Source organism: Artibeus jamaicensis, unplaced genomic scaffold, assembly GCF_021234435.1.
Source record: "Artibeus jamaicensis isolate MK-2021 breed Jamaican fruit bat unplaced genomic scaffold, CSHL_Jam_final scaffold_3151, whole genome shotgun sequence".
In the NCBI taxonomy this organism is placed as follows: Eukaryota; Metazoa; Chordata; class Mammalia; order Chiroptera; family Phyllostomidae; genus Artibeus; species Artibeus jamaicensis.
The window spans coordinates 7,827,178-7,854,006 of NW_026522037.1; the positions used below are offsets into that span (position 1 = coordinate 7,827,178).

Below are 26,829 nucleotides of genomic sequence, written 5' to 3' on the forward strand. Positions count from 1 at the left end.
CACACACTCACACACACACTCACACACACTCACACACACACACACACACACACACACACACACACCCACACACCCCAACACCACTCCCCCCTCTGAGCTAATCAGCACCCACCAAAGACCTGCAGAGTCTTTTGATCACCCACAGTCAGCCCTGCCTCTGACCCCAATCATCGTCGTCGTCGTCATCATCATCGGTGGCTCTTACGGAGCGGCCATGACACGCTGGGTGCCGGACATACCTGCGATTTCTAACCATCTACTGCACAGGGCGGGTGTAGTTAGTCCCCTCGATTTGATGATGAGAACAAGGCTCAGAACTAGTCACTTCCTCAGGGCACTCGGCTCCCAGACTAGCACCAGCTCCCAGCTCTGCCTGACTCCGGAGCCCGAGGAGGGCGGGAGGTGTCCAGTGGGGGCTTGGGCCTGGATGTGCAGGCCCGCTGCTGCCTTTGCCTCTCACGGTGACCTTGGACATGCCGTCTCACTCCCCAAGTCGGCCTCTTGGTCTGGGAAAGCGGGGGTCGTGCCAGTCGTACTTGCCTTCCAGGTGGTTGGGAATGCCACCTGTGATCGCGACGATAAAACTCTGAGCACGAGGCCCAGAGTGGAAGCTGCTCGGTGCACCTGAGTGAGAGTGAGGACTGCCGTTTCCAGGCGCTCGCACCTCTCAGAAGCGCTCCCGGGTTGCTCTGGTTTAGGATGGACCCAGGTCTCCCACCCCATCCCACCCCAGCTGCAGTCTCCGCCCCTCCCGGAAACTCTTGACTGGCCCTTTAAATGCCCCGGGGCAGGGCGGGAGGCAGGCAGTCCAGAGCAGAGTCCCGAGCCCCTTTGGCAGCGACACCCTGGCCAGGGAGCCCAGTGCACTCTGTCAGAGGCCCCGGAGGCAGCAGAGGGAGCGCGGATTTTCTCGGGCAGATGGTGAGCAGGTGGTGTGGCGGGCAGGGGCGGGTGCCCATGGTCACCCCTGCCTGGCACGGGGCCCGCAGCCCAGAAACCACACAGCAGAGGCCTCCCCGGGCCCATAGGTGCTCCAAGGGGCTGTTTGCCAAGACTCGGGTGTGGTGCTGGTCCCTGGGTGAGCAGGGAGAAGCTGGAGCCCAGGGGCCAAGCTCTGGGCCACTCCCTGGGACACTGGGGTCTGTGCCGCAGCCCAGCTCAGCCCCCCCCTCAGGGCCCGCGTCCCCACCCACCCCAAACTCTCCCACACGGGGCTTCTCAAGCTGGCCAAACCTTAGAATCACCTGCGGGACTAGAGCATAAATCCCAGCACCTGGGCCTGTGTGCGGACCAGTCAGAGATGATTCTCTGGGGGCGTCACCCAATCGGGTGGGGGGTTGTTGGCCACACCCAGGTCGGGGGCTGGTCCCAATAACGTCTGCGAGCACGTGCAGCACGCCCCTCTGTGCTGGAGGTGTTACGAAGCGTTAAGCACTTTCTCATAGGGAAGGTCCAGTTTGATTCTCCTAACAACACTGTGATCTAGGTGTACAGAGGTTAAAAGGCTTATACGAGGTCTAGGTCAGCCATCCAGGAAGAGGTGAAGCTGGAACGTGAGGCCAGGTGTCCTGCACCCAAAGCCCACGCTCCTGCCCTGTGGTGTTGAAGAGAGAGGACTCCTGAACACCCCGCGTCCCTCCCCTTCTCTCTGCCGAGTGCCCAGGAGCACGGGCTCCCTGTGCCTGTCTCTGGGTCACACTGCAGGCTTGTCGCAGGGCCTCCCGCCGTCTCCCCAGCCTCAGCCCAGAGGCACTGGAACTGCCGGGGGTCTCCTGGGTCCTGGCAGCCACTGACCACCTCCCTGCCTGGGTGCTTCTCCCTCTCCCACTCAGGGCAGAGACTGCACCACGCCCATCAACACCTGCATCCAGAACCCCTGTCAGCACGGAGGCACCTGCCACCTGAGCGAGAGCCACAAGGATGGGTTCAGGTAACCGCTGGCCCTTGGGCCCTCCCTCCCTCCCCCAGGGCTTCCCGGCTGAAGAGGCTCAGCCGGTCACTAGGGCTCCCGTGCCCACACTGGGCCAGGCCCTTTGCGGGAGTGCTTTCCAGGCTCCTCCTGGATCGCCCCCCTGTGCGGGGCAGGAAGTGGAGGCGTACCCGGGATGAGTCTTTGGCCCACGGTTGCTCAGGTAGTAAGCGCTGAGGCAGGCCTCAGATCCCGGTGGTCTGTCTCCGCTGCCAGGAGCACTCGGGGCTGCAGCTGCTGCTTGAAGTCAGGGGAGGAGGGGCGGTGGCTCAGAGACCCAGCGGCCTGCCAAGGCCTCCACTCTCTCCACTGGGTAGTGAGGAAGGCATTACTCGGCCGTGACACTCATTACCTGCTCCTACGTGCCAGGTACTAGCTAGTCGTGCATGATCTCATTTGAATCCCCCCAGTGACCCTATCTGGCACTGGTAGGTACTGTCCCCATTTAACAGGTGAGGAAACTGAGGCGCAGAGATTGATTTGCTCTGGGGCACATGTCCTGACACTTGTTCCTGAGTCTTCCCACCCCACCCCTTTTGTCCCTGCGCTCAGAGCTCCGGTTAAAGGGAGACACGAATGGGATGAGGTGTGATGTACGTACACAATGGAACATAAGCATGAAAAAGGAGCGAAGTCCTGCAGTTTGCAACAGCATGGACGGACCTAGAGGCTACTGTGCGCAGTGAAATGTCGGACAGAAAAAGATCAATACCCTGTGATTCCACATGTGGAGCTGTTTAAAATCCAAAATGAACAAACGAAACAAAAACCGGCTGGTAGAAATGAAGAGCAAGCTGATGGTTGCCAGTGGGGGGATGGGAGAGAAATGTGAGGGGGACACAGTCAGTGATGTCCTGATAACGTGGGTAGTGACGGTCCCTGGACTTAGTGTGGTCACATTCCATGCACACAAATGTCACGTCACCGTGTTGTACACCTGAAACCGATGTAATATAGAATGCCAACTATAATTCAGAAGAGAAGGGAGAGAGTAAAGAAAGGGAAGAATGAAAGGGAGGAAAGAAAGAGAGGAGCCCTGGCTGGTGTGGCTCAGTGGATTGAGTGCCAGCCTCTGAACCGAGAGGTCACTGGTTCAATTCCCAGTCAGGGCACATGCCTGGGTTGCAGGCCAGGTCCCTGCTTGGGGGTGACTGAGACTCTCACACATTGACATCTCTCTCCCTCTCTTTCTCCCTCCCTTCCCCTCTCTCTAAAAGTAAATAAAATCTTTAACAACAACAAAAAAGAAAGAGCTAGAAAGAGAAAAGGGGTACAAGCCCTTCAAGTTGTCCTCACCCTGTCCTAGGAGTGGGCCTTCTGGGACCCTCCAAACCCAGGGCACCTTCCTGCTCCCTGCCTCCCCCCCCACCCCACGCTGCTCTCAGATGCTCAGTTTTCCAGCCCAGGACCCTCTCTGGCAGAGGGACACCAGCAGGAACTGGCTCCTTTGGCCCCCCAGTGAGGTAAAGGGGGGACCCAATGCCCAGATGTGCGCAGACCAGAGCTCAGGTTGCAGATGATTAATTTTCAGAGGCGCCCTGGCCAGGGCTGCTGTGTGGTCTGGAAGGAACTCGGGTTCCGGGCTCCAGGTTCCCCTCCCCAGGGCGCCCAGCCCACCTGCTTGTCCACCTGCCAAGCCGGCTCCACCAAACCGTGACTCAAAAGAGAATCAAGGCAGAGCTCGTTTTCCTGCCTGGAGCGGGCCAAACCACCCCAGCCTCCCGCTGAGTCATGGGAAGCCATGCGGGTCTCACAGTGGGGGTGTCCTCTGGGCCCCCACCAGGAAACACACCTCCAAGGCGAAAGCCAGGCTCTGCCACCCCACTGAGGGATGGGCGTCAGCAAGAGGGAGCAGCCGCCCCCACAGGGAGGAGGGACACCTGTCCGGGAGGCTTTGCTCTCTCCTGCCCACCTGCATCAGTCCCCAGGGCGGCTCCAACAAGCACCACAGGCTGGTGGCTTGGAACAAGAGCACTCGCTCCCAGTTGCAGAAGCCAGAAGTCCAAAGTCAAGGTGCCAGCGGGGCCCAGCTCCCTAAGAAACCTTTAAGGGAGGATCTCTCTTGCAGCCTCGGGTGGCTGCCAGCTGTCTCTGACATCCTTTGGCTCGAAGCTGTGTCAGTGCAACCTTCACATGACCGTCATCATTGTAGAGGGACAGCCATCCCACTGGATTAAGCGCTCATGTGACCCCAGGATAGCCTCATCTTAAATGATTAACTACATCTGCGGTGACCCTGTTTCCAAAGAGTAAGGTCGCACTCTGAGGGGCTTGGAGTTCAGGCTTCGACGTTATCGTTTTTGAGGGGACACAATTCAGCCCCTATGCCTCTTTGAGTCCAAATTCTAGAAGCATCATGTACCTCCTCGTAGAGATGCTTCTTGAGTCTTGGTACATGATGCTTCTTGAGCAAAGGCGGGCAGAGCTGGCTGGACAGGAGACCAAGGCCAGGGAGACGTGACTGCCCTACGTCCTCACAGCTGACCTTGACGCCCCCGCCAAGGTTTCCAGGGTGGGCAGAGCACACGTCAGCCTCCTTCCCACCCCCTGTCCGCTCCATGAGCAGACCCCGTCCCTCGACCAGCCACCAGGCTCCACCTCCGCACAGTCCCAAGACCTAGCAGACGGCCAGAGGCAGTCATTTCAGGAAAACGGACGACACCGTGCCTTCTGACCTTTGAACACCGACCTCCTGTGCAGCTCTGAAGGAACAGCCTGTTTCACCGACACCCTGGGTCCCTAAACAGAAAACAGGAGTACGTCATCTTACTCCGCCCAGCAGCTCAGCCCAAGGACCCGCTGGCCTGTGGTAGAGAAAGTGACCTGGTTTGGGGTTGTCGAGGAAAGGAAGGGAAAGAGGAGCCTAGAACTCTACTTCCTGTGAGTTTACCTGTTTTGCTCAACCCGACCTGGAGCAGCCTGTGGAGCAGAGGCCTGGCATTCCAGGGGTGAGGCTGGCCCAACAGTCACTGACGGGTGTGAACGCCAACCCGAGTCGGGCCACAGGAAGAGCAGACTCCACCCCTTCTCCCTGCCCCGCCTCTGTTCTGACTTATTTCGTACCTAATCCTGGGGACCTAACCAAGGTTCGGCAGAGGGTGGTGACTTGAGGTTTTTATCCAAGAGATTCGGCACTTCGGAGGCAAGCTAAGAAAATGTGCCATTGCCGATCTGTGCGTGAGGTTTTACATTCGATACAATTTTTGCACTAGTTTCTGGTGTACAGCATAGGGGTCAGACAATCATGTACTTTATTTATAAGTGTTCCCCTCCAATATTTCCAGTCCCCACCTGGCAACTGTACACGGTTCCTACAATATTGTCGACAAATTCTCTAAGCTGCACTTCACACCCATTTGACTATTTGGTAACTACCTTTATCCTTCCCACTCCTTGGTCACCGGGTCCTGCGACCCCTTCCCTTCTGGCAACCATCTGTCTGTTCTCTGTGTCTGTGAGTCTGTTTCTGTTTGGTTTCTTCACTCATTTTGGTCTTTAGGTTCCACATATGAGTAAAATCATATGCCTTTCTCTGACTTGTCTCACTTAGAATGATATCCTCCTGGTCCACCCACATTGTCACAAATGGTTAGATTTCATTCTTTTTATCATGGCTGTATAATACTCCATCGTATCTAGGTGCCACCTCTTTCTTATCCACCCATCTGTTGCTGAGTACATGGGCTGCGTCCACGTCTTGGCTACTGTGAATTATGCTGCAGCAAAGTGGGGTGCACGTATTCAGTGGAGTTAGTGTGACGAGTTTGTTTGGGTATATTCGCAGAAATGGAATCACTGAGTCACAAGGCAGCTCCGTTTTTGGCTCTTTGAGGCCCCTCTATACTGTGTCCCACAGGGGCTGCACCCGTCTGCATTCCCACCAACAGTGTGGGAGCGCTCCCTTTTTCCATGTCCTCACCAGCGCTTGTTTGTGGGCGTATTGATGGTAACCATTCTGGCAGGTGTGAGGTGTCATCTCACTGTGGTTTTCATTTGCATTTACCGGATGATTAGTGACAGAGAGCATCTCTTCATATGTCTCTTGGTCATCTGTATGTCCTCTCTGGAGAAGTGTCTATTCAGGTCCTCTGCCATTTTTTTTAATTGTTTGGGTTTTGGTGTTGAGTGGTATGAGTTCTTCATAAAGTTTGTATATCAACCCCTTATCAGATGTAGGTGAATTATCTTCTGGTCTTCAGTAGGTTGTCTTTTTTTTTAATGGTTTTTCTTGCTGTGCAAAAACTTTTTAGTTTGCTGTAGTCCCATTTGTATGTTTTTCTTTTGTTTTTCTTGCTCAAGGAGATATATCAAAGAAAATGTTGCTAAGGGAAGTATCCAAAATTTTATTGCCTATGCTTTCTTCTATTTTGAGTTATTCTTGTATATGGTATAAGAAGATGGTCTAGTTTTCTTTTTTTGCACGTATCTGTCCAATTTTCCCAATGCCATTTATTGAAGAGACTGTCTTTTCCCCATTGTTTGTATTTGCCTTCTTTGTCTAATACTAACAGACCATTTAGGCCTGGGTTTATTTCTGGGCTGTCTGTTCTGTTCCATTGATCTATGTCTGGTTTATTTTATTTTATTTTATTTTATTTTATTGATTATGCCATTACAGTTGTCCTATTTCCCCCCTTCATTCCCCTCCACCCTGCACACCCCCTCCCCCACCATTCTCCCCTTTAGTTTATGACCACGTGTCTCAAGTTCTTTAGATTCTATATTTCCCATACTATTCTTGATCTCCCCTACCATCTATGCAGCAAAGTGGATTATTTTCTACCTACCATCTATGCTACTTATTTTCTGTACCTTCTCCCCCCTTCTCTTCCTCCCACTCCCCTGTTGCTAACCCTCCATGTGATCTTCATTTCTATGTTTCCGCTCCTGATCTAGCTGTCCTCTTAGTTTGCTTTTGTTTTAGGTGTGGTTGTTAATAACTGAGTTTGCTGCCCTTTCACTGTTCATATTTTTTATCTTCTTTTTTCTTAGGTAAGTCCCTTTAACATTTCATATAATAAGGGCTTGGTGATGATGAACTCCTTGAATTTGATCTTATCTCAGAAGCACTTTATTTGCCCTTCCATTCTAAGTGAAAGCTTTGCTGGATAGAGCAATCTTGGATGTAGGTCTTTGGATTTCGTGACTTGGAATACTTCTTTCCATCCCCTTCTTGCCTGTAAGGTCTCTTTTGAGAAATCCACTGACAGTCTGATGGGAAGTCCTTTGTAGGTGACTGTCCCCTTATCTCTTGCTGCTTCTAGGATTCTCTCCTTCATTTTAATCTTGGCTAAAAGAATTATGATGTGCCTTAGTGTGTTCCTTCTTGGGCCCAACTTGTTTGGGACTCTTTGAGTTTCCTGGATTTCCTGGAAGTCTTTCTTCTTTTCCAGATTGGGGAAATTCTCCTTTATTATTTGTTCAAATAAGTTTTCCAGTTGTTGCTCTTCCTCTTCCCCTTCTGGTACCCCTATAATTCGGATGTTGGAATGTTTAAAGATGTCCTGGAGGTTCCTAAGCCTCTCCTCATTTTTTTGAATTCTTGTTTCTTCATTCTTTTCTGGTTGGTCATTTTTTCTTCCTTCTGGTCTGCTCCCTTGATTTGAGTCTGTTTCCTTTCCATCACTATTGGTTTCCTGTGCATTTCCCTCTATTTCACTTAGTTTAGTCTTCATTTGTTCCTCTAATTTGTGACTAAAATCAAGCAATCCTGTGAGCACCATGATCACCAGTGTTTTGAACTGTGCATCTGATCGATTGGCTATCTCTTGGTGGCTTAGAAGTATTGGCTCTGGGGCTTGAGCTGTTCTTATTCTTGAGCCATAATGTTTTGGTCTGTTTGCGCCTGTTACATATGAGGGCCTCAGCCTTAGATGTCCACCAGGGCGGGGCCACCCAGGTCGAGGGGTTGTGATGCTGTAAGTGGGGGTGGGGTCAGAGAAGGGCAATGGCACTTGTTTCAGTCTCTCTCTCAGTTTTCAGTCCCCTCTGCTCCTTCCCTCAAGCAAATTGGGCCCTTCTGGTACTGGTTCCCGGGTATGTGGGCCCGTGCACCCACCAGGACCCTGTGGGTTTCTCCAAACTCTCTGTGAGCCTGGGAGCCTCTCCTGGCACCTCAATCCCCGAAAGTTTTCCCAATTGGTGCTTTTAGGCTTTAATTCCCAGTGCTGGGGCCCTCATCTGTGCGATCTGTCTCACTGCTCTTTTTTTTTTTTTTTTTTTTTTGCCTGGTTTATCTGCATGGGAATGTGTGACCTCGGTCAGCCAGCCACCTTGCACCCTCACTGGGTCTGCCTGTTGCCATCCCACGCTTGGGATCTGCCATCTGCTGCCTGCATGCCTGGGGTAGTCTGGCTGCTTTTTCCTGGACGACCCTGTTCTGCCAGCCTCTGACTCTGCCCCTCTTATTGGTCTGGCTGAATGGTTTATTGTTTTCAGACTTTTGTACAGTTCAATTTTTCTGTCTGTTTTGGCTGCGTTTTTGTTACTAAAACTTTGTTGTCTTTAAACTTGATTATGCGAGAAGGCACAATGTTTCCACCTACACCTCCATCTTGGCCAGAAGTCCCTCTGTGTCTGTTTTAATGCCAGTGCCATGCTGCTTTGATTGCTATGGCCTTGTAGTATAGTTTGATATCAGGTAGTATGATACCTCCTACTTTGTTCTTTCTCAAGATTGCTGTGACCATTCAGGGTTTTTGTGCTTCCATATAAATTTTTGTATTATTCTAGTCCTGTGAAATATGTCATTGGTATTTTGATAGGAATTGCATTGAATTTGTAGATTGCTTTGGATAGTATGGACATTTTATTGGTGTTAATTTTTTCCTATCCATGAACATGGCATATGCTTCCATTTACTTTTATATTCAATTTATTTCTTCAATATCTTATAATTTTTTAGTACAGGTGTTTTACCTCCTTGGTTAAATATATTCCTAGGTATCTTGAGGTTTTTTGATGCAATTGTAAATGGGATTATTTTCCTAGTTTCCCTTTCTGACCGTTCATTATTAGTATACAAAAATGCAACCAATTTCTGAATATTTATTTTGTATGCCGATACTTTACTGAATTAATTTATCAGTTCTGGTAGTTTTTTTGGTAGACTCTTTGGAGTTCGTTCTCTCTCTCTCTATTTTTTTTTTTTTTTTGGCAGGGATGGTCTACCCACTGATGTCAGTTGGGCATTAAATTCCCTACTATGACTCTATTACTGCCCATCTCTCCCTTTATATCCACGAAGATTTGCTTTACATACTTAGATGCTCTTATGTTGGGTGCGTAAATGTTTACAAGGGTTATATTGTCTTGTTGGATTGCTCCCTTTATCATTATGTAGTGTCCTTCTTTGTGTCTTATTACAGCCTTTGTCTCTTACTATACCTTTCTAAAGTTTATTTTTGTCAGATGTAAGTATTGCTACTCCCAGCTTTTTGTTGTAGTTTCCATTTGCATAGAGTATCTTTTTCTATCCCTTTACTTTCAGTCTGTGTGTCTTTCCTTCTAAGGCAGGTCTCTTGTAGACGGTACACATATGGGCCTTATTATCCATCCAGCCACCCTGTGTATTTGGATTTGAGCATTTAACCCATTTACATTTAAGTGGTTGTTGATAAGCATGTATTTATTGCCATTGTATTCCTATGTTTCCATAGTTATTGTATAACTATGTTTCTCCTTCTTTGTTTTCTTTTTTCTTCTTAAAGAAGTCCCTTTAACATTACTTGCAGTACTGGTTTGGTGGTAATGAACTCTTTTAGCTTTTTCTTGTCTGGGAAGCTATTTATTTCTCATTCAGTTTTAAATAATAGCCTTATAGGTAGAGTCTTGATTGTAGATCCTGGCTTTTCATCACTTTGAATATTTTGTGCCAATCCCTTCTGGTCTGAAATGTTTCTGTTGTGAAATTAGTTGACAGTCTCATGGGAGCTCCCTTGTAGGGAACTATTTCTCTTGCTGCTCTTTGTAACATACCCCAATGCGAGCAAATGTCGGAAGCCTTCAGGAGTTTAAGATGGAACTTTATTGGCCAAAGTTTCAAAGTTTTACCTGCGCAGGGGCGAACTCTCAGGGTGCCTCCGGAGACACAGGTGCCAAAATGGCTGCAAATGAGAGTCGCCCTGAACGCTTACAGACTAGGGTTCTTATAGAAGCGAGCAAGCAAGTGATTTCCAGAAGCGAGAGGTGGCCGTTAGCCGTTGGTCAGGGGCTCAAGCTAGGGCTCATGATCTTGCTGATGACTGGCCTGCAAGGTGCATGAACAGCCCGTGCTCAGGTTCGCCATTGGCCTAGGGGCTCATGCTCTACCGACTGAGCTAGCTGGGCTCACGCTAGGGGGTAAAAAAACTTCCAGGAGGCTATCTGCTTGACTAGTTCTTATTACTTCATTGTTCTTTTCTTAACTTCTTAACTTCCTGGAGTATCTGCCTGAGGTGGGGTGTGCGGTTTCCCGCCTAGGCTTGAGCAAGCAGCTAAGGTTGAACAAGCAACTTAGTTTTCTTAAGACTATTTCCCTTAGCCCCTAACACTCTTATGGTTCTGTCTTTGACTTTAGCTTTTGCCATTTTAATTATGATGGGTCTTAGTGTGGTCCTCTTTGGGTTCATCTTTGGGACTCTCTGAGCTTCTTAGATGTGTATGTCTTTTCACCGGTATAGGGAAGTTTTCAGTCACTATTTCTGCAAATACCATATTTTTGCCATGTATGATGCGCACCCACATTTCTGTGAGGATTATACATGGGATTATTATTATACTCATGAATAATGCACATCCTTATTTTTCCCTAAAAATTTTGGGCAAGATAGAGTGCGTTATACATGGCAAATACAGTAAGTTCTCAATTCCTTGCTCTCTCTTCTTCCTCCGGCACCCCTATGGTGTGCGTGTTGCCCCAGAGATCCCTTAAACTATCTCATTTTTTAAAAATCCTTTTTCTTTTTGTTGGTCCGATTGGGTATTTTCTGCTACTTTGTCTTCCACATAGTTGATTCAGTTCTCTGCTTTGTATACCCTGCTGTTGATTCCTTCCAGTGTATTCTTTATTTCATATATTGTATTCTTCATTTCTGACTGGTCCTTTTTTATGTTTACTATCTCTTTGTTTAAGTTCTCACTGACCTCATCTATCTCTCCCCGAATTCCTTGAGCATCCCCATAACCATTGTTTTGAACTCTGTGTGTGGTAATTACTTGCCTCTATTTCATTTAGTTCTTTTCAGCTGGTGGGCGGGGACTTCTCCCATTCTTTCATTTGGGGCATGTTTTTGTGATCTGTGCTGTTTTAAGCCAAACTCACCAGAAAGCTTTGACGCTGGCAAGAGAGTGGTCCTCCCAGCCCACCCCCTTATCCACCAGACACTGGAGAGGGCTCAGAAGTAGCAGGAACTCATGGTGGAAAAGGGCATCCCTGAGAAAAGGTGAAGAAGGCAGGGTTTTCTTTCCTAGGACAAAAGCTAACTAACATGTCCTGAGCACTGTCTATGTGCCATGTGTCCTTCTAAGTGTTTTACTTACATAGTCTCCTTTTATCCCCACAACCACCCTGGGGGTAAATAATGTTACCCTGGCCAACAGATGAGGAAACTGACACTTGGAACTTAAGTAAATTCCCAAGGTCGAATTGCTGGGAAGTGGCAGAGGTAATTCCTTCCCAGACGAGAGAGTGAATGCGGGCAGAGCCTGGTCTCCGCCCCTGTGCCCTGCTCCTGCTAAAGACTCGCCGCCGTTCCCCCACAGAAAGTCACTCAGAGGGGGATGGTTGCTGTGTTTTCTGTGTCTGCAAAAGAGACTGTCCACACATGAGCCCCGGGAAGAGAGGCCTAGAGGACAGCCGGAGGGTTTGAATTATATCCAGGAAAGCACGTCCACCTGGAGGAATGGCGGAGGCGGCAGTGCTGGTGGGGATGGCCCCCAGGGACAAGGCAGCCAGCCGGGGCCCGGGAGGTTAACTATTTCCTGGAGACGGGGCTCAATAAAATGACCTCTGACACTCCTGAGGGTCTTGCTGAGCAGGACCCCAAGACCTCCTGTGCCCAAAGTGCTGCCCTGGACCTCCATCCAGAGAGAAACCTGGCTAATGACACACCCCCAACCTTCTTCACTCAACCCTTCACTGAACCCACCCACAACCTGACCCCGGCTCCCCTCCTCCCCGCTCTCTTCCTCCCCAAAGCTGCTCCTGCCCCCTGGGCTTCGAGGGGCAGCGGTGTGAGGTCAACCCAGACGACTGTGAGGACAACGACTGCGAGAACAACGCCACCTGTGTGGACGGGATCAACAACTACGTGTGCGTCTGCCCACCTAACTACACAGGTGAGGCCCCGGACGCCCGAGCGGGGATCAGTGTGCTGGGTGGCGTGTACCACATAACACCACTTCCTCAGCTTCTTCCAGGGACCCCGCCTCCTTCCCTCCACAGACAGAGCCCGAGTTCCTAAAACCCCAGAGGGGCTTCCCAAAGGCCCTCTTTGGTGTCCGCCCCTCCCCCTTACATTCCAGCAAACCGCTAGCGCCCTCCCATTTTGGAGCATGTGCCCAGGGCCCTTTCAGCTGTCTGTTCATTTAGCGGGTGGCCGTCCCCCACTTGGAAACCTGGAGACCTAGGGGGGCTTGAGGCTAGCAGGGAGGCACTTGTGTTTGTGCATTGTTCAGGTCCAGTCAACCTTCTCTGGAAATCTACATTTTCCAGAGCTGGGCACGTAAAATTGAGCAAGACAGAGTTGCTTCTCGTAAGAAGCTTCATCATCGAGTAGAGAGAGGGAGATGCGTTCAGGAGAATGAGCACCAAGCCCTGGAAGCCCAGGGGCTCATGGGATCACAGGGAAGGAACCTAACCGGGTGGAGAATACTGGCTCCCACGAGTCTCTCCGGGTGGAGAGACTGTTCCCCAGGATGACCACTGTCCCTGCCTCGCCCCCGACACGACCCCTCTACTTCCTACGTTAACAGCCCCTGGTGAGAACTGGTGAATGCACCGGCAGTTGTAAAGCAAAATGCAACCAAGTCATGCAAACACAGCCTGCTTCGTTGTGCAATTCCGCTACACACTGGAATTCTATGAATTCCGTACGTTCTTCTGCGTGCACCCCTCCAGGCAGCCCCTGGGCTCCCCCACATCCACCGGTCACCCCTTCCGCTCCCAGCCCTGTGTCGTAACTGCCTGCGTATTTGTAGATCTAGGCCGTGGAGGGGACAGGACTGCTACTGTGTGTCTCAGCCCCCGGCGTGGCGCCTCCAACACGGGAGGTGCTGGGTCCGCCGTGTGGGATGAAACCCAAATAAATAAGCACAGCCCAGGTCAGAGCTCGACCCCGGTGCTTTCAGCAGCGTCTGAATGATCAGGCGAAACGGCTGAACGATGGGGCTGGGACGGTCCCAGGAGAAATTTCAGGACCTCCCCGTTGCCCCTGATGGGAAACTGAGGCAGAGGCAGGGGAGAAGGGAAACTCCACGAGACCGGATTCAGGGCTCCTCCCGTCCACGGCCCCTGATGCCCGCGTTCCCTGCCCGCCCCCACAGGTGAGCTGTGCGACGAGGTGGTCGACCACTGCGTGCCCGGCCTAAACCTCTGTCGGCACGAGGCCAAGTGCGTCTCGCTGGACAAAGGGTTCAGGTAGGGCTCGACCTCCTGCCCCCGGCACAGGGTCCGAGGACTCTGCCAACAGGCTGGGTTTGCAGCGGAGGCTCTGCGGCTCCCCCCTTTCCTCTCCCACCCCTCCTCACTCCCTCTGCACACCTTCCTTTCCACGGCGAGGAGGGTAGAGCGATGCCACTGTGGGGAAGCCACGTCAGCTCTCTCGCAGCCCAGGTCTCCCCCACGGTGGAGGAGCGCCCAGCAGGGTGTGGGAGCCCCCCAGGGGCGTGCACTGGAAGAGGCGAGCACTGAGCCTGTGTCCGTTCTGTGCAGGAAGTGTAGACGGGAGCCCAGGTCTGTGATTCCAGCCTGTGCCCCTCAGCCGGGCCCCGGAGAGTAAGACGCCCCACACACGCAAAGCAGGCACTCGGGGGTGGGCGTGCAGGGGCCAGGCCTCACAGAGCCTGTGAGGGCGGAGCGGGTCGAGAGGCCGCCTGCGAGCCAAGGGGCAGTGGGACAGCCCGGCTCCTCTGTGTTCCAGGTGTGAGTGTCCCCCCGGCTACAGCGGGAAGCTCTGCGAGGTGGACGTCGATGACTGTGTGGCCCACAGCTGTCGCCACGGGGCCCAGTGCGTGGACGCGGTCAATGGCTACACGTGCACCTGCCCCCAGGGCTTCAGGTACCTGGGGGGGGGTCCTCAGGGAAGAGCCAGCCAGGGCCCAATGAAGGTGCCGGCCCAGCCCTGGAGCCGGGCAGCCGTAGCCGGGGGTCTGCATGGCACCTGACTCCCCACACTTTCCTCGGCCCTTCTGGGTCCCGAGCAGGTGTTGCTAACCCGCCGTGCTGATGGGGAGCAAGGCTGCCCAGGCCAACTCCACGCGGAGTTGGACCAGAGGTGTGTCAAGCTCGGGTGTGATTCCATCTGACGGAAGCCGTCACCGCCTGGGAGCCCAGCGGGCAGGGTCGGGGGAGCCACGTGGTCACGCTGGAAGGAACCTGCTTTCTGGGCTGCAGAACAAAGCCAGTGTGGTGTCCCGGGGCAGAAACACGGGGGCGAATAGCAGGACTTGGGGTCGGTCACCAGAGCCAGGGACACCAGACAAGAAAGGGGAGATGGGAGGCTGTGGCCCGGCGTCAGGAGACGCCTGCGGACGGGGAGGCCTGGCCACCACCCTTGCGCTTTCCGTCCCTGCAGCTGAGAGCACACTGGGGACCGTGTGTAAGTGGGAATCGTGTCGTGTTCGTCTTTCGCGATCGGCTTGTTCACTTAGCACAGTGTCCTCAGGTCCATCCGTGCCATCGCCTGTGGCAATGAAGGGAGGGATTCCCTCCCTCCTAATGATGGATAACACCTGGCTGTGTGGCCACACCACGCACCGTCCGTCCTGCGGGTGGACAGGAATGTGTACTTGTAACAAGTTCCTCCCTGGTGACTCCGACGGTGCTGACATGTGGGGACCTGCACTCTGATCCAGCCCTGTTATTTGCAGAGCAGGAGGGGCGGCGGGGGGCTGGGGCCCAGTGAAGGGGAAAGACCTGCCTCAGTCCCTGGCAGGGCAGGAGCCGCCCGCTCCCATCTCACCTGCCATGTCTCCGCCCGAAGCCCTTTGGCTGACCCCCTCCTCTCCCCCCCCAGTGGGCTCTTCTGCGAGCACCCCCCGCCCATGGTCCTGCTGCAGACCAGCCCCTGCGACCAGTACGAGTGCCAGAATGGTGCCCAGTGCATCGTGGTACAGCAGGAGCCCACCTGCCGCTGCCCCCCAGGCTTCGCCGGCCCACGCTGCGAGAAGCTCATCACCGTCAACTTCGTGGGCAAGGACTCCTACGTGGAACTGGCCTCCGCCAAGGTCCGGCCCCAGGCCAACATCTCCCTGCAGGTGAGCCCCGCCCTCCGGCCCTGGAAGGACCCAGGCTCTGCTTGCTGGAGGGCAGCCGCGATGCCCAGGCGGTCGCCGTCCTGCACCCGCCCCTGCAGCATCGCTCAGGACTGGGGGACAGCTCCGTGTCAGTTTTAGGGGATCTGGGCCGGCTCTGTCCAGGAGCCCTGGTCCACTGCTGACCCGCTCCCACGGTGAAGGCAGCCTCCACTTTAGAAGAGTCAGAGAACCCTGCCCCGCGGAGGGTCACAGACGGGCTCCCCTGGCAGCCGCTTGCGGTCAGCCCGGGCATCACCCCAGAGACTCCCCGGGAATGGGCCTGGGGTGCAGACACTGGTGCTTTAAAAAACTCCCCAGATGACTCTCAGCACAGTGCTTAGCCTGGCTCCTAATACACTGAATTAAATGGCAATACTTAGCATTCACTTTATAATTACTATGGGTGCGATCAGTCCCTCAGTGGAGGAGCTAGATTAGAGCTCAAGGCTCCTGGAGGGGGTGGGGGGAGGGAGAAAGGGAGAAGGGTAACATGACGGGTGCTAAGTGAATGTCTGCTGAACTGAGTCGCTCAATCGCATTTGCTGGGACCCGAGGCCAGGCCTGCCTTCTGGGAACTGACAGCCCAGACCGGGGAGGACTCCGGGCAGGACAGCCGAGGTCCTTCGGGACACGCCACCTGGAAGCCGTCTCTGTGAGGGCGGATGGGCAGGGGCGGCCTCAGGGGAGCCCTAACCTACGTCCCTCTCCCCAGGTGGCCACCGACAAGGACAACGGCATCCTGCTCTACAAGGGCGACAACGACCCCCTGGCGCTGGAGCTGTACCAGGGCCACGTGCGGCTGGTCTACGACAGCCTGAGCTCCCCGCCCACCACGGTGTACAGGTGAGACGCACGGCCGGACGCAAGGCCCGCAGCGTCGCACAGCCACGCCCACCCACCTGCCGTCGTCCAGAGACGCTGCCGGCGGGGGGCGGGGGCGTCTCTGATGCCTCTTCTCGCCGCCCCCACATACACACTCTTCCTCCAGGGGGCGCAGAGGCAGGAAGGGGCAGGAGGTGACACCTCATTACCATAAGATAAATGGCCAGCTGGCTACTGCGGGAGCCCGCGCTCCAATGGGGACGAGGCTGCTTAATGAGATGCCCTTTTCAAAATGTCATCCTAATCTTTTATTAGTTTAAGAAAGAAAACAGGGGCAGACTAGCATGCAACTCAAGGGAAGACATTCCAGAGCCCCGAGGGGGCAGGGTTGCTCCTTACAGTGACTTCCAAGCTGCGCTGAAGGACAGCGCTCCCACAACAGTCCTGCCCGCGGTCCCAACCCCCCACTCACACGGTCGGTCTGCCGGCGGGGCCGGCACACTGCTCCACTTGTCAGCGGCAAGTCTGCTCGATTTCCAAGTTCAGCTTCATCTCAGTGATGCCCCTGAGGTCACAGACCTGCTGGTGGGCCTCCATGGCTTGCTTCAGGTGGGGGCCTGGCTCTGTTCACCTGTCCCCACAGGAGGAGAGGGGACCCCGGGCAAACCCAGACCACCCGAGCCCTCTCTGCCCCAGGGTCGCCTCTCAGGGAACCAGGCCTGCACCAGGCCTCAGCCCCCAGGCTTGTGGGAGGGCTTTAGGCATGAACTCCTTATTTCCTACCCACAAGGCCGAGGGGCTGAGGAAGTTGACAGACTTGGGGAAGGTGGACTGGGGGTCAGTAGAGGCTGGTGGGGACTGCAGTGGCCTCCAGGGTACCGGCCTCATTCAAAGGGACAGCAGATCTCAGCTCCTGCAGATGCCGCCGTGAGGGGATGCACAGTCTCAAGCTAGAAATTCCTGGGGTTCCTGGGTGAAATACCCCCGAGTTTAAATGCGGGCCACTTTGAAACACCACGTGAGAGCTCTACCTGCCGCAGTGCAGGCTCCCTGAGTCTTTAGTGCTCAACGCCACCGCCCCACCCTCTGCCCAGGCCTCTGTCTCATCTGGTCCTCAGCACAAGCCCAGGCAAGCACCTCCACTCCTGAGGCAGAGAGGACAGGGACAGGGACAGGAAACCTGACGCTCAGACCAAGTCCTGGCCCCGCCCCCAAAGGCTTACCAGTCAAAAGTGGGCAGAGCAGGGACCCAAACCCACTAAACCCACTCTCCCACGTGCTGGGGCACAAGGTGGTGAGGCTGGGAGAGAGAGAGACGCTGGTTCGGGGTGGGGGGTGCTGCAGGGCAGCCGCGGTCTGGGGCTATTGACTAAAAATCCCAGGACTCTGTTGCCATGACGCTGTCGCCACCTTGTGGCCACAACTCAGCACACAGCAGAGTGTGCCCAGCGCCTGAAAAGACTATTCATCCCACAGGAGGTCCTTCGACACAGGCTTCAGTTTCAGTCCTGCCTCTGCCATGTCCACCGTAAGACTTGGGCCTGGTCACCTTAGTCCCCTTAGATAAGTCCCCTATCTACAAGGGACAAAACATTCTCTCTCCCACGTGAGTTGTTAGGGTTTAAATGAGAGACGGTCGGTCAAGGGCTTAGCACAGAGTGTGGCATGTCTGGCCCCCGTTAAGAGCTCAACACGTGCCCTGGGTCGTTATTGAAAGCAGAGGAGGACTGGACAGTCCACTCTGTCCAACAGTGTCCTCCTGCGTGTCCCAGACTAGCCACTGCCTGGCCTGGCAGCGCCCCCCCCCACCCCCCATGGCCCCTGCCACGGGAGTGTTCATCTCAGAGACAACAGGGGGGGTGGTTTCTCTGCCTTTATAGCAGCAGGACCGTGTTCCCCATGGATGTTTCACTTCAAAGGCCCAGGCTTTAAAAAAAAAAAAAAAAGACACGGAGCCATCCCGGTAGGCAAGATGGGGGTGAGGAACCACAGCCTTCAGGGCTGCCCCCCGACCTCCGGGGACCCACCGTTTGGCAACCACCGGCCTCAGGCAGGATTTCGCAGGGACGTGTGCCAGGAAGGCGACCACCTAACCGCCGAGCCGAATGGGCACAGACAGGATCCTGGGGGTCAGGCTCAGTTAGGGGAGTCAGCATCAGCGATCCTGACTTTGAACCTCAGCCCCACCACTTCCTCGCTAGGGACCTTGGTCAGGTTACCTGGGTTCCCTCCCTTTAAAATGAGCTCACAGGAGTGCCTGCCGCAAAGATGGCGGTGAGCTCGCGGGAGCTGAGGGGAAGGCAAAGCCCAGGCAGTGGTGGGGCAGGTGAGGAGCGGGCCTCTTCTCCAGGGTCAGGGTTGGGTGAGCAGCTCATTCCCTCCTTTCTCTGGGTCCTGCTATGTATCGGCCTGTGCTGCCCATTAAAACCCAGTGAGGTCACCGCCATCACCATGCCCACCGTACAGAAGCATGAACTGGGGCTCACGCGAGCGGTGTGACTTGCCGGGGTCCCTCCGCTGAGCGCCCCGTGTGACAACAGCCCGCTGCAGCCCTGCGCGCTCCCTTGTGGGCGTCGGGGGGGCCCTCCCTGGGGCCTGGCACTGGGCCAGAGAAGCAGCGGTGGCCACTCTGTCCTTCCTGCTCCCGTGGCTCCTGCCACACAGCCGGGCCTGGGGTCACCGGGGCCACCGGAGGGCCTGGGCCACACAGCAGGGCCTGGGCCGTCGTGGGACGAAGGGAAAGAAGGGGCCGGGCTTGGAGCCCGCCAGCGGCTAGGCAGGGTGAGTGGTGTGTGTTCGCTGTCTGTGAGGGGAAGGCCGCGCCCAGACTCCCCGAGTGTCAGGTCGGAGGGGACACCGTGCCCAGAGTTACAGCCCCTCTAGCGCTCCCTCTGGACAATGTGGCTGCCCGGCACCTGCTCAGACACCTCTGGGGATGGGGAGCTCATTTGCATTCAGGACAAGGCCAGTTTACAAGGTGGTCTGGGGCTAGAGCTGAGTACTTTTGCTCATATGTTTAGAAAACATCGGGGAGGGCTCAAGGTCAGAAGTCTGTGGTCTCTGCCTCCCCCCAGCCCCACTCCCAGCGGGTCTGTGGGGTCCAGGTCTCTGCTTTGTCCTTGACTCTGCTCGGAGGAGCTGAAAGCCACTGAGATGGAACAGCGCCCCCTTCCTGTGGGTCCTCGGTGCCGATCACAAAGCCAGAGCCCCTGCCCCGCCCCCTGTCCTGGCCAGACCTCCCCGATCAGCCGCTCGTTTGACTCAGAGGGAAAGCTGAGAAAGCGTGAGCTTTGTCCCGGGTGGCAGCCCATCTGTCCTGGGTGCCACGGATCCCCAGCGCCTGGGACAGTGGGGTTCATAGCAGATACTGAGTGGGTGGGTGTGTGGAGAGAGAGGATTCTGGGTGGGTTTGGAAGGGTCCTGGGCTCCTGCCTGTCCCCTTGCCGCCACTTTCTCCCGGAAATCAGCACTAGAACAAGGTCACTGGGCTGGCAGACAATGGGACAGTGGTAGGTTCCTGTTGATATTAACGTTCTAAGCAGCACTAGTGGCTCCCATGTCCCCAGGACTTGGCCTGCGTGGCACCTTCGGGCAGCCCCTGTGATCTGGTCATCACAGAATTCTGAGGTGACTCTCCTTTTCCCGGACGAGGAAGCCGAGACCAGAGGGTTCTCTGTGACTGGCCTCAAGGTCTCCTGGAGTCAAGTTCGTGGAACAACAGCTTTTTAACCCACGCTGATTACTAAGCTTTATTAGCCAGTACCTGAAACTAAAACTTTTCCAACGTTTGATTCCCCCGTCAGTATGGTCTCAATGTTAAGTTTACCCAAACTGGGAAGTGTGCGTACGTGAGGGAACACCCTGTCCTCAGGGAACGCACAGGGGGCATCTAGGGATAAAGGGCTACGGTGGGTGTGACTTACCTTGAAATAGTTCAGGAAGGCCCCGCGCACACGGGGCGCTCGGCAACCCCCGCTCTCCTCTCTCCCCTGCCCAGTGTGGAGACGGTGAATGACGGGCAGTTCCACAGCGTGGAGCTGGTGATGCTGAACCAGACCCTGAACCTGGTGGTGGACAAGGGGGCCCCCAAGAGCCTGGGGAAGGTCCAGAAGCAGCCGGCCGTGGGCATCAACAGCCCCCTCTACCTTGGAGGTAAAGCCCCCGCCCCTACCACTTCCGCCCCTCACCCCCTGCCCTCTGTGCACAGGCCCCTGCACTCAGGCCCTCTGGCCGGGGTTCCCACTTCCATGGAGGAACCCACTGCCAGGGCCGGTCAGGGAAGCCTTCCTGGAGGAGGTGACGACCAAGCTCAGCCCTAAAGAGTGAATAGTTAGCCAGGGTGTGGGGAGAAGATGACAGGAAAGAGGGCAGGGCTCCTTCTGAGAAAGACAAGTTGTTCAGGGGTGATGAGGGCGGGGGAGATGGCGGGCCCCGGGCCCTTCAGTCCACGGGCTTCAGGTCACGCCCCCTGGGCTCTGATACCTCCTCCGCCTGTGCAAGGCTCAGCTGATGCATGTGAAAGAAGCTGTTCACGGTGAAGGTCCTGTCACGGCCAGAAAGAGTAGCAGCTGCCAATGTGGCCCAGCCGGGGGCTGATAGTTCTCAAAGGGTTATGGGGGGGGGGGGGGGGCACCAGGACTGCTCATCTGACAGAGAGAGACCCCAAATTTCCCTGCACGGAGCCCGCTCTGGCTGTTAGTAGCCACTCCAGCGAACGCCCTTGACCCAGAGCTGCCCCAGAGGGGACACAGCTTCTCTCAAAGCTCCACTGGTGAAGGCTGTGCCCCAAACCCTGGCGCAAGTGACACCAGCAGAGGCCTGGCAGGGGCAGCAGGAAATGCGGGCCACACACCTCTGCCTGGGACGGTCCTTCCACACCCAGCCCGGGCAGCCACACAGCCAGGGCAGCCAGCTTCTCTGTCTTTCTCTAGAAGCCTGGAGTATGGACTTTTATGAGATGTGTTCTGTATTTAAATAATGGCAACAAATTCCAGGAATTTTTTAAAATTTAGAGGAGAAGGGAAGAGGGGGGAGAAACATCAATGTGTGGTTTGCTCCTCATGCGCCCCCTACTGGGGACCTGGACCACAACCCAGGCATGTGCCCTGACTGGGAAGTGAACCTGCGACCCTCTGGTTCGCAGACAGGCAGTCAATCCACTGAGCCACACCAGCCAGGGCCAAATTTCAGTTTTTTAAAGAGTCGCAGGCGGGAGGACAAAGAATGCACATCCTTGTGTGAACAAGGTCCCGGGAGGCCCAGGGCGCCCGTGAGCTCACTGTCTCGCTGAGGGGAGGTCTGGGAGGGAGGGGGGCAGGGGAGGGTCCTCAGGCCCCGTCCGACACCCCCACAGGCATCCCCACCTCCACGGGCCTCTCCGCCCTGCGCCAGGGCGCCGACCGGCCGCTGGGCGGCTTCCACGGCTGCATCCACGAGGTGCGCATCAACAACGAGCTGCAGGACTTCAAGGCGCTCCCACCGCAGGCCCTGGGCGTGTCGCCCGGCTGCAAGTCCTGCACCGTGTGCAAGCATGGCCTGTGCCGCGCCGTGGAGAAGGACAGCGTGGTCTGCGAGTGCCACCCCGGCTGGACCGGCCTGCTGTGCGACCAGGAGGCCCGCGACCCCTGCCTGGGCCACAGGTCAGTGCCCGAAAGCCCCGGCTGCGCCCTCCAGAGAGCGGGCGCTGATGCAGCCGGAGGGACCGTGTCGGATGGCAGACAGGCCTGTGCAAGCGTGGCTGCCGAGCAGGTCCACTCGGAGACACGGTGCCGCAGCCCCGTGGGCCTGTGCGGGGCTCCAGGTGTGTGTACCCAGCACCGCTGAGTCACATTTCGTGCTTAGTCATCTGCGTTCATCTGACAAACACTTACTGAGGGTCTACTATGTGCCTGGTGTAGTGTGAAACATGAGAGGCCCAGAATCCCAGTATTGAAAGAGCTGAATCAGCCAAAAATAACACCAGGGCCCAGACTGGTGCTTTGCTTGGCTGAACGAGTGGGGAAGCGATACTGTAAACCAGAGCCCTGGGCGGAGATCAAGGGCTTGCGCTTCCTCAGCAGCCCTGGTGTGTGTGTGGCCAGGGCGACCAGGTCTGCAGTGAACGCTGGCTCTCACCACCCTCGAGGGGGAGGCGAGGAGGACACGGGCGTGGAACCAGTTTCTGTGCGACGTGGGGAGAGCAGGCGAGGGCGCTGGACAGAAGGAGACCGCGCTGGCTGCTGTGCGAGCGGCGGCGCTGCTCCCATGGTGGTGCGGGAGGTACAGGCATCAGTTAAGGTTGCAGGGCGGTCGGGATGCTCAGAGGCTGCTTAGAGTCTCCCAGGTGCCTGGTCCGAGCCCAGCCAGCCGCGGGGTCACCGGGTGATGGCTCGTGGACACCTGGCTCCAAGGACACTAGGCAGAGTGTGTGCTTGAGGCAGAACTGGTGCTCGGCCGCGGGGCCGGCGGAGGGCAGGGCCCGGGACGGAGCCAGACCCACGGACGGGGCCCCACTTCTCACCCGGTCCTCTGCCCGCAGCTGCAGCCACGGGCAGTGTGTGACTACCGGGTCCTCTTACGTGTGCAAGTGTGCCGAGGGCTACGGCGGGCCGCTGTGTGACCGCAAAAATGACTCTGCCAGCGCCTGCTCAGCCTTCAGATGTCACCACGGGCGGTGCCACGTCTCAGAGCAAGGGGAGCCCTACTGCCTGTGCCAGCCCGGCTTCGGAGGGGAGCGCTGCGGACAAGGTGGGTCCGGCGTCCCTCGGGGGCGGGGCCCCGGCCCTGCGCTCTGCTCACACCTGGTGCTCCCCTCAGACCTGCTTCCCGTCCGTCCCACGTTCCTGCCTCCCTCTGCCCACCCCACGCTGCCGCCGAACTCATTCCTCCTCCCGCTTCCATCGTCCTGCTCCTCTCCCTTCTCCCTTCTCCCCAACCCCTGTGCACACCTGTGCCTCTCCCGGCTTCCTCATCCTTCACTCATATTTTCTCCCCCTTCTGCCCCTTTGTCCTTCTCCTCGCCCATCTCCCCTCCATCCACTCCCTCCTCCCCATCTACCCCACTCACCCTCCCCAGCTGTGCGCCCTTCCGAGGCCGTGCTTTTGGAACTCCCCCACGGCCTAGCCCGCGATGCGTGGGCTTCTGACCAGCGCCCCGACTCACCTGGGAGCTCTAGCGGACGGCACCGCGGCCCAGACCTTCCGAGTCGGAACCTGCAGCGAGGCTGAGACCCCCCCTCCCGGCCCCCAGGCTCCTAGACGTAGAGAACTATTTCACACACCCACCTGAAATACTATTCGCAATCTAAGTTGTGTTTTAAATGTATCGGCGTACTTAGAAGTGATTCCAGGTTTCACAGCATGACGTGCACGGCGCTGTCTCCCTCCAGCCGGTCGCCCCGCCCGTGCACTGCTGGCCACACGTCCCCCAGCCTTGTCCCCCCCCCCCCCGCCCTCTGGACGGTCTTGTCGGCGTACAACATTGCACTGACCTGCCGCCCACACTCCAGCACCCTAACCACTCAAGGCTTTCAAATGCACATGGCCCTGTACCACCAGCCTGTGAAGGGGCAGGAAGGACAGGGAAACTGAGGCTCTGCACCCACCGGGGTCCTCAGAGGGGACAAGAAGAGGCGGGTCGGGGTCCGGAGGAGTCAAGCAGACTTAGAATCCCCACCCCATTATTTCTAGGACTTTCGGAAAAGCTCCCCCCCAGCTCCGTGGCTTACCACGGAGCAGTAACTCCAGTTCCACATCCGGCACCATCTCCCGGAAACACCCGTGGCCCACGGCAGCCTCCTGGGTTCAGCGCCCCGTGTAGACACGTCCTACTCCCCCCTAGCAGCCCTCACTCCCTGTTTGTTTCTAGACCGCACCACAGGGACAGGGGGCCACCTGGGGCCCACCCTCCACAGTGCAGGGAAGTGGGCTCAGCTTGGCCAGAAACCCCAGCTGGAGACGACATCTGGGTGTTGCTTTTATGACTGGCTTCTCATTTGGATTTTAAGCACGTGTGGACACTGTCTACATATAAAGCTTGGTCTGCCCAGCGCCCCTTTAAGTCCCTTAAAGGAAGGAACCAAGCCAGCGGGGCAGACACTGTAGGGTGGGGAGGCGCACGCGTGGATGCACCGGTGTGGGGTGGGGGAGACGAGTGCCTAGGAGGCAGAAGCAGAGCGGCCGCGGTGTGTCAGGTGAGCACGTGCAGGAAGGAGCCTGGACGAGTGAAGGGCCGGCAGCCTCCCTGCCACGCCCCCGGGCCCTGACCTGACTCTTCTGCCCGCGCAGAAAACCCTTGCCTGGGGGAGGTCGTCCGCGAGGTGATCCGCCGCCAGAAAGGCTACGCCTCCTGCGCCACGGCCTCCAAGGTGCCGGTCCTGCAGTGCCGCGGCGGCTGTGGGCCCCGCTGCTGCCGGCCCACCCGCAGCAAGCGGCGGAAATACGTCTTCCAGTGCACGGACGGCTCCTCGTTCGTGGAGGAGGTGGAGAGACACTTGGAGTGCGGCTGCCGCCCCTGCTCCTAAGGCCGCGGACGCCCGCCGCGGGCTGCGGCCACGGGGGACGCCCTCGGGATTCGGAGTGGAAGCTGGAGAGAACAAGAAGAAGAGAATATTAAGTATATTGTAAAATAAACTAAAAATAGAACTTATTTTTATTATGGAAAGTGACTATTTTCATCTTTTATTATATAAATATATCACGCCGTCTGAGATCTGTACCATACAGTGAGTTATTTTTACTGTTTTGTGTTGTGTATTTGTCGTGTTTTGATAAACAGCTGTTAAAAATTTTAAGAGAGAAGACTAATAAAAGTGTTTTAAAACAAAAGGGTCAGAATGAAGAGGCGCGGCCCCTCTGAGGAAGGAGGCAGTGGTTGTGGCCGGGGCTGCTCTCCTCCCGCCCCGCCCAGGAGCTGGGTGCCCAGGTGAGCAGCCCGCCGGCCGTCCCCTGAACAGTCTGAACCGCGTCCTCTCTCCCCTCACTTTCAACTTGTTCTGTGGCCCTAGGAGGGCGGGAAGCCAGGGCCCGGAGCCAAGCCTACCCACAGCCCTGGTGGGAGTCCGATTCTGGAAGTTCTTGGAGGGTCTTGCTGTGGGACAGACAGGCCTTAACCTGGTCCTCCAGGCTACCATCATAGTGACAGAGACACCTTGCTCGTGCGGACATTGCCCAGTGCGTATCAGCACAGCACCTTATTTTGTCCAACTCCCAGCCCCCCGGGAAGGGCAGAGCCCGGCCCGCAGATGAGGACGCAGGCCTCTCCCCGCCTCTGGGACCCGCCACAGGTCAGCTGAGCGGGAGACCCAGGCCTGGCGCCCAGACTCCTCCTCCAGAAAACAGCACAACAAACTCGGGGGAGCCGGACCAGAAAGGGAAAGAGGGAGCTTTCTTCTGCTCCTCCTCCTGCTCTCATTGTCTTGTTTGTCCCTCGTTCTGTATCCAGAAAAGATCCCAGACAGAAGGTCTTCCACGAGCAGAGGCGGCCATCCAGCCCGGACTCCACTCGGAGAGCTGCCCGCCCTCCCAAAGGGGACCCTTCCCGCTCGGCCACTGACACCCACCTCCCCTGCAGAGGGCCAGGGAAGGGGGTGCCCCTCCGGCTCTGAGCAACTGCGGAAGCGCCTCCTGGTCCCGAGGGCCTGCCAGAGAGTCCAGAAGGGAGAAAGGAGAGGAAGGTGGAGGGGCACAAGGCGAGTGCAGAGGGCAGGGAGGATGGAAGGATGAGAGGAAGAAAAGGGGGGAGGAAAGGATACGAAGGAGCAACCGACTTTCAAATACACATGTTCACCCTGTTCCAGGCACTTACTGGACCGTGTTTCCCATATTCACGAGATGTACTTAGTATTTACTACCTGATGTATCAGCTACCATACTAATTTTTTTCATTTAATTCTCAAAACAACTCTGTAGTAGAGACATCACTAACCCATTTTATGGCTGAGTAAGTTGAGGCAGGGAGAAGGCAGGAAGCCTACACAAGAGCGGGTGTCTAGGTGCTGAGGCAGGGCTCGGGCCCAGCCTGCCTGACTCCTGAACTCACTCCTCGGGCGAAGGAAACGTCCTGGCCTGAAGGACCCCCCAGTCAGGGCAGCCACAACTGTGGGAAGGACAACTGCTGTATTACCCGAGCTTCTTCCTGAGACCTGTCCCCGGATCTGCCCACCCCGTCCCGCTTGCAGACTGGCTTGGGAGATCTCAAGCCTCCCCCTCAGTTTTGGAAGCCCTGACTTTAGAGACTGCCAGAGTCGAGCCCGTGGAAAAATCCACCCCCAGTGAAGTTTCTCTGATGCACGGAGGGTTAAATTCTCCTATTTGAGCGGCCAAGTCTCAGGGACAGGAACTCTCGCGGGGCAGGAGGAGCTCGCCTGGTCATTTCCTCGCTCCGGTGGTCAGTGTCGGGGGGCACGCACAGATGCCCACAGGGGCTCGGAGCGCTTCCTCCGGAGCAGGGTTCAGGGGCAGGGAGCGCCCCGACCCAGGGGCCCTACGTCGACCGATGGGACCATGTGCTTAAAGGCTCTTGCACAGTGTGAACCGAACCCGTGAGATGCTGCTGCTGCCACTGT

The 26,829-nt window shown here is 56.2% G+C and overlaps 1 protein-coding gene across 1 annotated transcript in view; it reads left to right on the top strand.

The window, feature by feature from the left end:
* Positions 1-24,911, top strand: part of SLIT3 (slit guidance ligand 3) — a 513,545-nt gene extending 488,634 nt beyond the window's left edge. Inside the window, exons 27-36 of the mRNA XM_037127916.2 lie at positions 1,833-1,930; positions 12,147-12,286; positions 13,493-13,586; positions 14,089-14,226; positions 15,184-15,424; positions 16,176-16,306; positions 20,283-20,437; positions 21,639-21,924; positions 22,803-23,011; positions 24,551-24,911. Coding sequence (XP_036983811.2) covers positions 1,833-1,930; positions 12,147-12,286; positions 13,493-13,586; positions 14,089-14,226; positions 15,184-15,424; positions 16,176-16,306; positions 20,283-20,437; positions 21,639-21,924; positions 22,803-23,011; positions 24,551-24,786 — 1,728 coding nt within the window. The 3' untranslated portion in view covers positions 24,787-24,911. The remainder of the gene's footprint in view (positions 1-1,832; positions 1,931-12,146; positions 12,287-13,492; positions 13,587-14,088; positions 14,227-15,183; positions 15,425-16,175; positions 16,307-20,282; positions 20,438-21,638; positions 21,925-22,802; positions 23,012-24,550) is intronic.
* The last annotated feature ends 1,918 nt before the right edge of the window (positions 24,912-26,829 follow it).